At 39.5% G+C, this 16,064-nt stretch overlaps 1 protein-coding gene across 1 annotated transcript in view; it reads left to right on the plus strand.

Moving 5' to 3' along the window:
- Positions 1–16,064, plus strand: part of astn1 (astrotactin 1) — a 398,026-nt gene that overhangs the window by 339,198 nt on the left and 42,764 nt on the right. The window contains exons 18-20 of the mRNA XM_046052123.1: positions 6,837–7,114; positions 11,252–11,385; positions 11,875–12,026. Coding sequence (XP_045908079.1) covers positions 6,837–7,114; positions 11,252–11,385; positions 11,875–12,026 — 564 coding nt within the window. The remainder of the gene's footprint in view (positions 1–6,836; positions 7,115–11,251; positions 11,386–11,874; positions 12,027–16,064) is intronic.

Raw genomic sequence — 16,064 nt, forward strand, 5'->3', positions numbered from 1 at the left:
CGCTGGTATAATAAACTAATAAACTGGCCAAAGGAGGAGATAGAGGCCACTGACATCAAGACAAGAAAGCTCCTCACAAAGCATGGAGGGTTTCACCCCAGATCCAGCATCCTGAGACTGTACACCAAGTGTAACGAGGGAGGCCGAGGGCTAGTGAGTGTCAAGACCACTGTCCAGGATGAAACAACAAAGATCCAAGAGTACATCAGGAAGATGGCCCCCAAAGATGAAGGACTTAGTGAATACCTCAGGCAGCAGAAACCAGAGGGTGAGGACAAGGAAGATGAATAACCTTCATGGAGGGACAAGCCGCTGCACGGCATGTACCACAGACAAATAGAAGAAGTGGCTGATAGCAGGAAATCCTGGCAGTGGCTGGAAAAAGTTGGACTAAAGGACAGCACAGAAGCATTAATCATCGCAGCACAAGAACAGGCACTCAGGTACAAGATCAATAGAGGCTGGGGTCTACCACACCAGGCAGGTGCAGACTGTGCAAGGAAGCCCCTGAGACAGTACAGCACATAACAGCAGGGTGTAAGATGCAGGCAGGAAGTGCGTACATGGAACACCATAACCAGGTAGCTGGCACGGTGTACAGGTACATCTGCCGTGAGTATGGGCTGGAAGTACCAAGGTCAAAATGGAAGACACCTCCTAAGGTAGTTGAGAATGACTGAGCTAAGATCCTGTGGTACTTCAAGATCCAGACTGACAAACTGGTGATGGCTAACCAACCAGACATCGTGTTGATCGACAAACAGGAGAAGAAGGCTGTAGTGATAGATGTGGCAATCCCAAGCAACAGCAACATCAAGAAGAAGGAACATGAGAAGCTTGAGAAATACCAAGGGCTGAAAGAGGATATATATACAGTATATATATGTGTATATGTATGTATGAATATATATATGTAGTGTGAGCAGATAATGGACAGGCAACTTGGCCATCCATGCTTATTACTGTCCTGCAACAGCCACAGACACTTTCAGCGAATCAGTGCATCTGAAATAAATTGTCTACCCTAGCTTTAGGCTGCTACTGTCTTCCCAAGTAATCCATAAAAGAGTTAAAGTTGGTTAATTACAGTTTTTTACTGGAAAAGTTTTCTCCTGTTTTGTTTTTGTGAGGTATTAAACTAAAACAGCTAGCCGAATGACATGCAAAAGTGGGTTCATCGCTTCGAGTGACACTTTTCACACTTAAATATTAAATCATCAATCGTCAACCTGCAGCACAGACCTTTTGTTTCACAACACAAGCTTATGACGTGAAGAATCTGCCATATAGGGTTTGTTGCTGTTGCTACGGTTGCTCCCCCCTACAGGTTTGGCAAACATATTGGTTGGTACAAAACACAACACTACCATATCACCAGCGTGGGTTGCCGCAGACACCAGGTGTCAAAAAATACGGTTAACTGAGAAATATAGAGATTTACCTGGTGGTGATAGGCACCCTAGCTTTAATATAAAATAGACAGAATAGTGTAGCTGTGATCTTAAACTACATGTAAACCTTAAGGTAGCTTCAAAAGCAAATTTACCCCTTGAAAGAGTGAAGGCTGACCTAAACCACTTTCAGCACTGAAATATTACACAAGCATAGAAGTATCAAACTCACACTCGCATATAGGCTCACAAAGGTGCTCTGTGCTCAACCCCCCATGGTCAGAAATAGATCAAATTAGGTAGTGCCCTGCAAAATTCTGATCTGGAAGTACAAAGCAGAGGCGTATATTGCGGTTCTTTTACTTTCCTCAATGAGACACCTGACTCTGTCAAACACAGATTTAATGACCTTGTGTATGTCTGCTTGTATATATATGTGTACATTTTACTTGAGATTTCTTCTCCTTAATGCAATATATTGCAAGTCATGAGGTGTGTGCTTGTGTGCATGGGTTGAAGTTGACAACAGTTTACATGCTTAGGTAAGTGTGCGAATGAAGCTGTCAGGCTTGAAGAGAGCTAAGAGAAGAAAAAAGGGGAATATTAGAAAGAAAGTGAGCTCTAGTCAGAATGCAAAAGCAAAGAAATTGTCAGGAAATGTGAGAGAAGAGAGTTTTCTTGTGTTAGTAGGGAGATGCAGAAACGGAATATTATATCATAACTTTTCTCCCTCACACCTACCACACATGTATTTGCATTGTGAAGAAAAGATGTGATTGTGCCTTTTACTGCGTAAGAGGAATCAGAAAGAGGAGATGCTGTAAGAAGAGACAAAGGAAAGGCTGAGAAACAAAAGGAAGACTTTAAGCAAAGTATAAAGAAGAACATGGAGCTCCCTTGTTTTCTTTTGTGTGACAAAAAAATACAGCATGAATATTAGATAGAAAAACATTCTTACCTCACAGCAACAACTCATAGTTCACAGTGGAAAGACAAGTAGTTGGAATGCATACAAAGGGAACCATATTATTCCCAACCTCCTGCACCTGTGTCCCTCAACACATAACACCCAGCTTTGCATGTTCATACGCAGCACGATTTATGCACTTACTTTTCCTAAACGTGCTTTTAATGGCCAGGTATTCTCAGTTTTCTTCTGAGACTCAGGACTTAAAAGGCCACATCAAGTGTTGGACACATGTTAAGTGTCGCCTCAGACAAGCTTTATCACAAATTGAAATTCATAAAATAGTAAAGCAGCCTGTCAGGAAATAAATAAACATGCATTAAGCACCAGTTACCAACCCAGGTGGTTGATTCTCCACCAGCTCTCCACCAGAGGAGAAGGTTGGATGAGTCTAAAGTGACTCTTGAGTATGTCTGTGACTCTCTAAATAGTCAAGAGATGCTTTTCACAGTATGTTTTAGGAGGGTTTTTCCGCTCTGTGTCTATTTATGAGAAATATAGAAACAAAAGTAGTAAATTGTGTGTTAATAGTTGGTACTGTTACACATACAAGTCACAATAAAATAGTATCATTCTGTTTTTGCTCTCCTAAAATACAGTAAGTGTCCAACCTGTTACTAAGATTCATTGAATCAACATTTTTTGTTGCTGTAGCATAAATGCCAATATTGATCGTTTTGAAGTTTGCTAATAGAAGCTGACGTTAATCACTACAAGCTATTGGTCATACCAGACGAAGTGAAGTTATTGTGGGAAAACTGTGAGTGTATTAAATTTAACATGAGTGTGTTGCTTATGAGTTCAACCTTTGGTTCTTTAAAAAAACACAGTCTTGCTTGGATTACATTCATAATATATCTAATAATGCAATATACTTAGACCCTAAATTATAAATTCGAAGTAAATTAGACGAGGTTTTATTATGATAATATACCGTGTATGTTTGACCATCAGGCCAGGCTGCTCACCCATTTTAATATTCCCCATGGTCCCAGCTGACACTGAACGCTGCTGAACTAAACCAAGACCAAACTGAACTAATCATTGCCAATCTTCTTTGCCCTAAAAGGCACCCAGCTGTCCTAATATAACTGCCACATTTAATTTCCATCTGCCAGGAGGTGGCAAGTGAAGACAGAATGATGAGAGCTGATTAGTGGGAAGTGAGCCAGTTTGACAAGGATAGATTAAAGTTTGGCTGGTCAGGAGTGCAAGGACATTGACATCCTTGGCAGCATAGACATGAATAAGTATATGAATGCAAATATTTCGTGCTCAAGCATGCATACACTCAAGTAATCACGCGACTCGGTTCTAGAAGTGTTTTCTATTTCTCATTGATTTATGTCTACCCACCCACTTACGCACACTACAAACAAAACCCTAATCTTCTTCGTTATTGCCCTTGATTAGTCATGCAGTCATGACCTGCAGAGTGCCTCTACATTGACATTTAATTCTTGCACACCCACACACGCCAATGCCACTCTGGGGTCAAGATGTGTAAACGTCCAGAGTGTGATTTTGTTCTCCCCTGATGTGCCTCGTCCCTCTATCAGACCTCATTTAGCTACACTTTCCTCTGATTGGTAAAGGCTTATCTGTTGAAATGTCTCACTGACCTAATCAAAAGGCTTCGGAGCTGGATGCTAACATTGTCGAGGACATGAACAAGAGACCTGTTACATAAACACCTGTGCACCCAGATCTACACATATAAACACACAAACACAGCAATTTATATAGTTCACAATCCATTACTAGATCTGGAGGCAGCTGTGTTATCAAAGGAGTCTTTCATCCAGTAAACCAGTCACCAGTGACATTTCCCAGGTTGGGTGTAATTTTTCTTTGTTTACCATATTAGGTATTTGTGGGTTATGTGCTCCCCCTGCTCCTATATGACATTTTCTTAAATTTTTTGGCGCTTTTCTTTTCATGGTCTCGTCAATTTATATAAAGGGCCCTGATGCACCATGGTCTAGTGGTTTGTGATGCTGATTTGTTTCTGTGCTTTGAGAATATTGCATTGGTAGTCATGTTTTCTCGGCTTCACTTCTGTTATTTCCAGTGTTCGATTTGCACTGTGGCAGAAAGAAAGAATCAAGAAGAGTATTCACTGTAATTTTTTTTTTAAATCTCTCAAATCGATCAATCAAGCAATGGTTCGCATTAACTTGTGAAATTATCGAACATACCAAACTTTAGTCGCATCGCATGACAATTGTGAACATTCCCACAGTCTCAAATTTGGTCATAGGAAAACATGCATAATGGCACAGCAGGAATGGAAAGCATTGTGTTTATTTGAAATAAATTATTGGAAATTGTTATGGCAAGTGCTTTAGCCTAGTAGCCCATTATTTATTTCAGGAACCTAAATATACAGAATAAAACCAGCTGCATCAAAAATTACAGTATTTTTGAAGTCCCCCTAAATTTCTCAAATGAGTCTTTCAGGGGAGCCGAGCTCTCCATTGTTCTTCCAATATTAAATCCCTGCAGATTTGACCCAGGGACCATAAGATGAATGGTCTAAAAGCTTGCATTTTCTCAACCTCATAAAAATTCTGCACATAGTGGCTTTTACGTGCTTTTACTTTGCTAATTTGTATTTTGATAATTGAAGTTAACATACTCAAAGAAATATTCATTATCTTATCCTACCTCCTTACTATGTTTGAAATATCTTGTTTTCTGTTAATTGAGCCCCAAACAGTCTGATTAAGCCTATTGTAAGTAAACAAAAGTGTATCTCTTTCTTGACTACAGAAACTTTAGCCACCTTTATTCAACTGAATTAGACTTATTGTAACTTGTCTATCATGAAGAAACTCCTAAAAACCTGTGAAACGTAATGACTCAGTAGGTGTCAGACAAAATTAAGTGTGTGTGGAGATGAGGTATAATCAATATGGTGTTAATTACCAACACCCTGCCGCAAAAGCAAACACTGAATATTGTTATTGTAGCACTTAGATTCTTAATGTCTTTTTAATGAAAAATCACCCACACACAAACATACACACAAATTTGCACACATGCATGTTCCAGTAGTCATTGTGGTAATCCATGGAGACATTCGGATGCTCGCTCTCTCGCTTTTGTATTTGACTGTTTAATTGTATTGTTATCGTCTAGGTCAGACTGAGATATGTTGTTTGTTCCATCTAAATTGTTAAGTAAAATAAATTATGTGCCAGAGTATATGGTCTTCAAAGGGCTGGGTGGATGTGAATCTGGATGTATGAGAAATGGAGTTGGTTTTGAGTGATCCTATTTTTTCAAACCACACAGCTCAATTATATTCATACCAAAAGGAAATACAGTGACATAACCTACTTACTACTAATACCATATACAGACCTACATCTATTTTGAATAAAAAAATAAAAGGAGCTGTGAAAAATTAAAGGAGCTGTGAAACAAAACAAATAGGAATTGTTCTTATATGCTCAGAAAGATGGCCTTCTCTTTTTGCACGTTGTTACTCCCTGAGCTTGTGTGCAAAATATTTTCCCATCATCCCATGGCTCATAAACCTGAGTTGTATTCCATCAAAGCCTGCTCACACAACAAGCCTATTCCCTAATTGGTGCTAGAGCTTTTAAATTGCCTGTGTGTTCTCACAGCTAAGCAGTCTCCCAAAATGGTAATAATAAAACTTGCCCCTTTTAAAAAAGAGAAATTGTGTCAAAGTTCTTCATTAAGCATGTTTCCCTCTCTCGCTGCTTTCTGGTTCCCCTTGCATGTGGACCTCCTGTTCTATCTTAGACAAAATCACATTTTATGGGGAATATTTGATTTACATATTCACATAATACAAAACTTAAAGTCAGCAAACCTTTGACAGATTTGTCTTTCTCTAAAATTAGATGACCAACTCAAACTACCTGAAGGATGTGGACATCAAATGGTTAATGGAGCAATATTTTTTCCTGCTGTATAAAAGCAAAAGTACAGTTGCATCCTTGGCACTTCCACCTCCATCTGTGTGATTTCTGAATCTGTTCTTAAATTACAGCAGAATTTCTTTTTCTTCGTCAGCATTCTTGTGAACAGTAGTCACACTAATACAATGTAAACATTTCATTGTTCAGTACAGGTCTCCCTCTTCACCATCTTTGCTTGATCTCTCTGTAGCTGTAGCTGTGGCCCAAATATTTACACTCCTGCTCACGTATTCTGCCTGTGATGCAGAAAAGCAAAAAAGTCTCCAGAAGGGAGATATGGGAATGTGAAAATGCATTAATGCTTTGTAGTTTTGCCATGTTGCTCCAAAAGGGAAAGAAATATCTTAGTTCAGTTATTTTCATTTCCATACTCCCTTATTTCATTACTTGTAACATGTGACCTCACCATTTATCTAGTTTATAAACTGTGTATGATAACATAAAGCTTTTTGTCTTGTGTAAAGCACGTAATTGTGTCTGGAAACAAGAGCTAACCAACCAATTTCCTTCTTTCTGTCATATCAGGTAACTCGCCTTCAGAGGAGTCAGAGGAGCGTGACAAGGAGCCGAGAACCCTGACCTACCCCGCATACATCGCCAGTCTGCTGGACACAGGTGCAAAGCGCATGGCAGCCGGCGTCCGTATGGACTGCACCAGTCAAGGCCAGTGCCCCCGCTCCTGTTACCTCTGCCACATGAGTCCAAGGGCAGCGCAAGGGCGGCAGCAGTCCGAACCTGTCCTGCTGCAGATCACCAAAGCTGCACCCATATATGAATTGGTGTCCAACAATGAGACCTACCAGGTGTGTACAGCACTTAGCCTTAACTATCTGTGTCTGTCTAATGTCTGAAAACACCAATTTCTTATAAAATCCATTATATAATCTTCTGGGACACCATCAAAATTCGTGCCTTCTTTCATCCTGCTGAAATGGATTATCGTAATTACCTTTTCTTTCAGTGATTAAAAAAAGCATTTATTGTCCACTGTTTTACGGGGATCTGGAGAATGTAAACTTTACCACTATTTTCTCATGTAAGCTACCTTAAAGCAGACCTATTATGCTGATTTGTTCATGTTTTAAAAAATCCTTATTTCTCTTATACTGGCCCTTTATTTAGCCTCTGAATTCCTTCTCTGTCTGAAACAAGCCATTTTATCTTCTGTCTCTAATCCTGGCCTCCCTGATTACTGTACACTTTATTCACTGATTTTGGTCAAACTGGATCATATATTATGGAGTTCCTTCTTACAACACGTGGCCTTTGTCTCCTGCCAGGCTGTTATTGTAAATAAGAATCTGTTCTTAATTGACATTGCCTGGTAAAAGCTAACAGTATATCACTGTGTTACTGCGTTACCAGAACACAATTAATATTTATTGTCCTAGACTGCCATTTTATGATGACGTGTACGCTCGATTGCGCAGCAGACAGAGGCAATTCGGCTGCTAGCCAAAAATCTAAACAACGAACAGAGAACGAGGGAGAGACAGCTGGGAAATAGCATCATCTGGTTTGAGAGGCTGCAATGTTTTCAGTTAGGCTGATTGTTGATTCTAAAACGAGCTGGCTGAACAGGTTGTTCAGCCATCACTTTTTCGGAAGGGGAGGGGCGGAGGGTAGTGAAAGTAATAAAGTAATATAATGAGGAATGTAACTAATTACTTTTAATACCAAGTAATAAATAAAGTTATATTACTTTTTGAAGTAGTAGCAAGTAACTTATTACAATTCCTGAGTAACATGCCCAAAACTGGTCCTGAGCAGATTAGTTGCTTAGCCAGAACTATACTCAAACTTCGTTTAAGGGCTTTGCCAGCACGGGAGAAAAGACAGCCGCTTATACTACAAAACAAAACAGGCATTAGTTTGTGTGTGATCCTTTAACCTCAGTCAGCCTATTAACTACCATGCGGCAATGAAACCCACCGCGCGTGTGACAGTATGTGGGTGATCCATTAGGGCAGAAAACCTCATGGCCTCATTATGAGGAAACAGGTTTCAGAAACATAGGATCTAACAGGGAAGTCTTCATGCTTTACTGAGCTGGCAGCATGCTGTGCCATTATCTGCTGCAGCCTACTGTGCTGTGACTTATTTGACTCCATTGATATTGTACGCCGATACTGCTTTTACTCCTCCAACAGGAAGAAAGGTCGATACCGCGCAGTCCAGGTCCCCCCTGGGTCGTCAGGCTTTGATCCCCAAGCTCAGGCTGATGGATACAGAAGCTGTTATTGACAAAGGCTGTTTGAAAGTTACTAGTGCTTGACTGTACAGCTACTGGTATAGAAAAGATGCAAAGAAAACATTTTGAATAGAAGATATTTTTTTCCTTGCACTGACATCACATCACTATTACTATAGATATAAAATATAGTTACTAGGGGTGTGTATCTATCTAGGTATATAGTCAACAATCTGATACAAAACAAACAGATAACATAAGGACCACAACACTTAATGACTACAGACCCGTCACCCTGACCTCTGTGGGAATTAAGTCATTTGAGTGCCTCATATCTATCACAGACCCACTTGTGGACCCCCTGCAGCTCGCCTAAAGAGCCAAAACGTCTACAGATGATGCAGTAAACATGGCCCTTCACTTCATCCTACAGCACCTGGACTCCTCGGGCACCTATGCCAGGATCCTGTTTGTGTATGTCAGCTCCACCTTCAACACCATAAACCTGGCTTTGCTGCAGGAGAAGCGCTCCCAGCTTGCGTGCCTTATACTGCGTTCCAGGCAACTCATAACCCGGAAATTTCTGACCTCCAACTACAAAAACTATCCTGGAACACCACTTGAATTCGGATTTCCTACTTGTGAACTGGGAGAAAAAAATATGTACACCGACTTCACGAGTAGCAGCCGAATGACGTCACACAACAATGGCAGCTCCCATGGAAGCACACATTGTAAATTGTAAACTATACTAACTAAAAGGCAAAGTAAAGTATTAATTAAAATAAGACATACTAGTATCGAATTTTAAAACTTGTTCTGCATGTAAATTGATGTAGAAATATTTTGTTAATGTTATTAGGTAAGTGCTTACAGTAAACAATCTCTGAAAGTCATCTCCTCATTCGGGAAATATAGCTTACAACGTTTGCTGACTTTGAGGATTACCAACTGATGTAGCTAGAAGGACACACAGTTAACGAGTAACACATATTTATAATCTGTTTTTAATAGGGCTGACCCCGAATAGTAGGAGCCTGATTGACTGTCAATCTCACAGTCGAAGCTTCGCAGCGAAATAAGGATCATGCCGTTTTGCCGATATGGGGGTGCTCAACGTCTGATTTTACATAGAACTACCAGTTTTCTCCAAATAAGTTAATATACAGCATATTACAATATACATTTCAACATTTAATGCTGTAAATAAACATGTCAAAAGAATAAAACTTTCAATAAATGTTTTTAAAGTGAGTGAATAAATCCAAAATTGTAAGCCCAACCCTGGGTCGGACTTTCAGATAATTTATCACCGTTGATGAACCAAACAAAGAAAATGTTATCATTTTTAAAAAGCCGGCTACTTGAAATAGACCATTACTCCAACTGCAGGTGGATCACAGACTTCCTGTCTGACAGGAAGCAGCACATGAAGCTGGGAAAACTTGTCTGACTCTCAGACTATCAACACCTGCTCCCCTCAAGGCTGCGTTCTTTCCCTGTACAGCAACAGCTGTACCTGCAGTCACCAGCATGTCAAGTTCCTGAAGTTTGCAGATGACACCGCTATCACTGGGTTCATCTCTTGTGGGGATGAATCCGCTTACAGGTGGGAGATTAACCATCTGGTGACCTGGTGCAGACAAAGCAACATGGGACTCAACTATCGAAATGACAATGGAGGGTTGTGGATTTCAGGAACAGCCTAGCCCCACCCACCCCCATCATCATGGTAGACTCCACAGTCGACAGTCGAGAAGGTGATTGCCTGTAATCTACCATCTGTCCAGGACCTGTACGCCACCAGCACTCTGAGGCGAGCAGGAAAGACTGTAGCCAACCCAAACTGTTTCTTGGAAACAGTATTATTTACAGTATTTTACATGGAACAATATCTGGAATAATATATGATTGGGTGTATATGATGTAGCTAGTAAATATGGTTATTATAGTAAGCTACGTCTGACTAAGCAGATTAGGACAGACTTGTGTACACACCTAGAGAGATCTGTCTCAATGCCTACGCATCTTAATGAACTGATGTTCTGCCAACATAAGCTAGGCCACATGAAAATCTGAATAGATAGACTACATGAGTTATACTACAAGTACAATTGACTGAGGAGTGTTTTGTATTAGTGGGTCCTCTTTTTGTTTGTCTCGTCTGCACACAAGGTTTCACATGCCCACGGTGTGCACGCAGGTGATGCAATACACATTCCTGCCAATGGTTTCACACTATTCCACTGATCTGCAGGTGGTGGTAACACAGCAAAATATGCTGCAAGAAGACTGCCAGCTTGTAAATATAGATGTAAGCAATGCTGGATTTAATCTTGCATTTAAATTTGTTAGAGAGAGATACTAAATGTAAAGATAACTTTAGTTTGTTTACAAGAAAACCCCACGTGGCACCTTTTATATCAGAAATTGTCCGTATTAAATGCCCTGATTCTCTAGAGGTTGAGGTGCTGCCAATCTCTCTCTAACCTCATTTCCTGTAATCTCTCCACTTTTGCCTATCTAGTAAAGGCATAAAATACCCCAAAATAAAGACAAACATGTGATCCAAATTAAAGTATAGATTTTTAATATCCTTATTTGAAGCAAAAACTATAACATGAAATTTGAATATTGCATGTTTCAATATGACATCTGCTTTGAATTTAGGTTTCAAGTTTGTTTTTCTCTCTCTCTCTCTCTCTCTCTCTCTCTCTCTCTCTCTCTCTCTCTCTCTCTCTCTCTGTAGGCTCTTCAGGAGGCAATGATGAGCATGCTGTGGTGTTCAGGAAAAGGTGATGTTATCGATGACTGGTGTCGGTGTGATTCCAGCGCCTTTGGCACAGACGGACTACCCACCTGCGCCCCACTTCCCCAACCCATGTTAGTAACTTAAAATGTACCTTTCTCCAAACACACTGTAAAATGGGTTGTGGTAAATAGCATCCATCATTAAAACAATGACAGAGACGCAAAATGACTGCAAAGAGACATAAAATAACAACAAACAGATGCAAAACAACCAACCACAAGTAGAGCTGCCCTTTGTCTTATAATATGCTCATGATGACATCGGTCACTAATGCTGCTGTATTGATTGTTTGGCGTGAAAACTTCTGTACATGTTGGTCTCAATGCCATATGCTGCATACGGCCGCTCTAGACTAAGTCAAGTCAGACATCAGGTGATAAATGGTTATATTTTCTGTTGACAGAAGTGTTTGTGACATTGCAGAATATTTTTGCATTAGGTTGCAGTTTTGCAGAACACGAAGGATAATATTAGCTGTCAATTACAGTAATGAGACCAGTTTGCTGACAGCATCTTTCACTCTGTGGCATGGTTTTTCATCTCTGTCACTCTGTTGCCAGGCTGAAACTGTCTTACACCTACGAGCCCAGCAGCTCATTGGTCATCATGGAGTGGAACCACACCGAGCCACCAATCGGCGTGCGGATTGTTGATTACCTCATCAGCCAGGAGAAAGTCACAGAGAGGACCGACCACTCCAAAGTTGAGACAGGTACGTCAGTCCAGAATTGCCCACATCAACATCAAGTTTGGCCACTGATGATAAACAACGTCCTACAGTTGGAAAATTGTGAAATAGGCTAATGTTGCCAGGCAACCAGTGATGGTTTTACTATTTGTCTGTAAAAAAGGGAAACAGCCCTGATTGTAAAGTCATAAATATATGTATTCTAGACTCCTTAGTTAAGCTTTCTAGATACAGAACTTGACCATCCACTTGGTGGTACTCACAATGACCAAGAGCCAAAAAGTGCCAGGATGTACTGAATGCTCAGGCAGGTTGTAGGGCTCAAATGCAGACACTAGAGTCATAGAAACAGTTAACAGGGATTTATTTAAACACAATGGATTGTTGTCATTCAGTTCCTCCAGCCGGTTCCTCCAGCTCACTCCCTGTGCCCAGTATTTACTGAACCAGTTGGACGGCCTGTTGATGTTTTGGATGTGCACCACTTTGAGATGGCTCATGAATAAGTCTCAGTTTGTATGGGCAGCTGTTGGCTAGTGTTCATTATTTATGCTGGCTCAAACCATAAACCAGCCAATTTGTCAGCACCATGTGGCCACATAAGCCTAATTTGTTTTATCTAGTCTACCGCCTGGAAGAAATACTGGTCCAAAGGTGAAAAGGGAAGAATTTTGTCATACTACAGTCTGCAACAAGAAGTTACTACATAGTATCTCAACCCCTTGTATTGCTGCTGTCATTGGAAAAGCTTGGAACTTTTGTGAATTTCATGTTTTTATCGTAGGAGTGTGGCCTGTATTGTGTAAAAACTTCTGCTACAGAAGTAACCAATAAATTAACTCAGCTATCCTAGTGGTCAGTCTAAAACAAGTGTATTTTATATAGCTGTATCCTTCTAAATATTCTAACTTTTCTCATTTGTTATTTGCCTATTTCAGTTGTAGTTTTGTAGGGCTCCACAAGATGGTGTACATCAATAAAAATAATACTGATGGAGTACTGAAGTATTTATTTACAGTATTTAGTTTGTTGATTAGACTGAACTTGTTTCTCCTGTGCACACTGGTTTCATAAAGTAATTAGCTGTGTGCTGTATTTATATACACATTGTTATCTAATATACCACAGGAATTCTTTCAGTGTTCAAAAAAGGAGCCCTGCAATTTATCATACAAATTAGCCATGTGACGGTATGATATTCATGTAAATCTATGTGTTTCTCACAGTAATTAACAACATATCAACACAAAAGTTTTTAAACCTTTACAGTGAAAGCTATTTGGCCATTTCTAAGCATCGTGTCTTAATGTAAGTGTTTTCAAAAGGTTTTACATTTTTTCACAGTTTAATCCATCTGGATTTAGTGATTTAAGGTGTGTTTTCCCTCATGTTTTCACTAAAAGGAGGAAATCATATAAACAGCCACTGGAGCAGCAGGAGTGTGTGTAGTTCTGTCATCCATAACAGAGAGCACAGCTTATTTGGCTAGACCTACTGTATATGAGTGGAAGTTGGCAAAACAGGGGGCAGTTTATTTTAGCAGTAATGGCCTAATCCATAATGGAGATTGTTACAGTTCCCTGTGAGTACCAAAGTTTGTTGTAGCTTAATGAGAGAATAAACTGTATTAGTCACAACAGTGAGGATCATTAATCAGTGCAGTAGATTCAGATGGGAGAGGAAAGCAGGTGAGCAGTTTCCTTTTTTAGCGCTATTATAGTGAATATGAGACTTAGTTCCAGCAGTAATGTTTATGGTTGCTGTGAGGGATTTCATTTTCTTTTTTAAAAAGTTGTACCATGAGTTAATCACTTTATTTAAGTCAGTAGTTTTAATCTTCAGCTGCAGACAAAAACAAAACATTTACCACCGACTCAGCACAATGGTGCTGTGTAAACACTATAAACATTTTACATAAGAGATGGAAAGGTGCTCGACTCTCCCTCTCCTCCCCTCTCATATTGCAAGCAGTACAGTATAGATTTCATAGATTGGTGATGTAAAAGCATTACATAACCATGATCACAAGTATGTTGTAAAATACTGTGAAGCACAGAAAATGCCCTGATGATGCCAACTTGCAGCTGTATTTTGCAGCTGTGGAGATCAGTATTGGGCAAGTTACTCATATTGTAATAAGTTACAAGTTACTTATTAATCCTTAAAAAGTAATAATATTACTTTACTTGTTACTGTGTGATAAAAGTAACTTGTTACGTTACTACCTTCCCCCTAAACAAAGCAGCTTCTCCCAAATCCTTACTTTTTAACTAGTATGGTTTATTACAAAACAAATATTGTTTCTTAACCGGCTGAAATAAAAAAAGTAAAGCAAGTAAATCCCGACTCTTGAGCTGTAATCACTACTAATCACACTACTAGTTACTGGGAAAAGTAATTATTAAAATAATAATTATAATTATTACAGTAAGGCGTTACTGCCCAACACTGGTGGAGATGCACATCTTTCATCACTATGGGAAAAAACAAAATACAGTGAGGATTGAAACAGTTTAAAATACCCATTTCCACTACCAGGGCAATAATTAAGAAGTTTAAAGTGACAGAAGAAGAATCAGTCTGGAAGAGGATGTGTGTGTACTAGGGGTGGGAATCTCTAGGCACCTCACGATTCAATTCAATATGATGACGATTCAGACGGCTGCGATGCGATTATGAAACGATTATCGATGCATCTTGATGCATCATTTGTTTCTTATGAGATTTCTGGATAATTACCAAGAATTTCATTTGCATATTAAAATCCTAAAGAAACGTCTCCTTAATTGCTTTAAAAGACTAGAGTACATCCCTAATTTACTTAACTAGGCTCAGCTCCTCCTGGTCACCAAAGTCCTGTAACAACCAGCTTTCAGACTCCTCTGATAAATTAAATATAATTTAACTATCAGGATGTAACATACAGTATATGCACAGGACACAGCCGTACACCATTTTAGTGCAGTCAATTAACATCAAACTAAAGTGCCTACAGTTGCCAAACGTTATTGGGAGTTTCAGTGGGGACAGGTTATATACTATGAGACCAAAATCAAGCTTTTTGGCAACAAACATCAAAGGTGGTTTTGGTTTAGACAGTAATTTTGCCATATAGAAAAGTACCTCAGTATGGTGGTGGATGTTTGATGTTGAGGGGCTGTTTTTGTTTTAAAGGCCCTGGACAACTTGTTAGGATACATGGTATCATGGACTCCAGCAGATATCTGCAGATATTAAATGGAAACCTAACAGCCTTTGCCAGGAAGCTTAAAATGGGACCTACAGAATGTTGGACCCTCCAGCAGAACAATGAACCAAATAACAAGGGAGGCTGCACGAAATATTAAATAAGGGGTGCTTTTAATTGTGGCACACATATTTTTGAGAATTGCATTTGTTTCATGAGAATGTAATGTTTCTTTCAATAATGTTACTTCAATTATGGGTTAGATTTTTGTGAATTTGAATGAAAGATCATGAGGATGAACAATAAAGAGTCTTTTCATAAGTATGTTCATTTCATAAATGCGGGCTTACTGCGTTTAACGCATTTTAACACAAATTAATGTAGAAGGATAGTATCATCTTAAAACTAGATTTTCACACGGGACTGTCTTCAGGGCTCAGTCTCATGATCATGTTTTAAAGGCGGAACAACCTACAGGCACCTATCATGTGCGCTGATACTGTGCTTTAGTAGTACACATTCCTGGATTTCCAAACAAAATTACAACTACAGCAAACAATTTGAAACGTGGGGCCTTTGGGGCCCCTGGAGGTTTGAGGCCCAGAAGCAATTACGCAGGGTGGTAATCCAGCTCTACCATCAGTGAACTTATTCATGATTTGCTTCTGTTTCGTCTTTGTGAAACTGGAGGAAAGAAATGGAAAGTGCACCATCAGTGGAACCTCTACTAATGTATAGTGACTGCAGGAGGAAAACTGCAACTTTAATGCAGAGGAGCATTTGAAAAGCAACAATGAATTATCACTTTAATGGCCAATATGACCTTTCAGTTTTTGTTTTGGAATTTTGGAATATAATTTCTTCCTATGCCCTTT

The sequence above is a fragment of the Micropterus dolomieu genome, linkage group LG06 (genome assembly GCF_021292245.1).
Source record: "Micropterus dolomieu isolate WLL.071019.BEF.003 ecotype Adirondacks linkage group LG06, ASM2129224v1, whole genome shotgun sequence".
NCBI lineage: Eukaryota > Metazoa > Chordata > Actinopteri > Centrarchiformes > Centrarchidae > Micropterus > Micropterus dolomieu.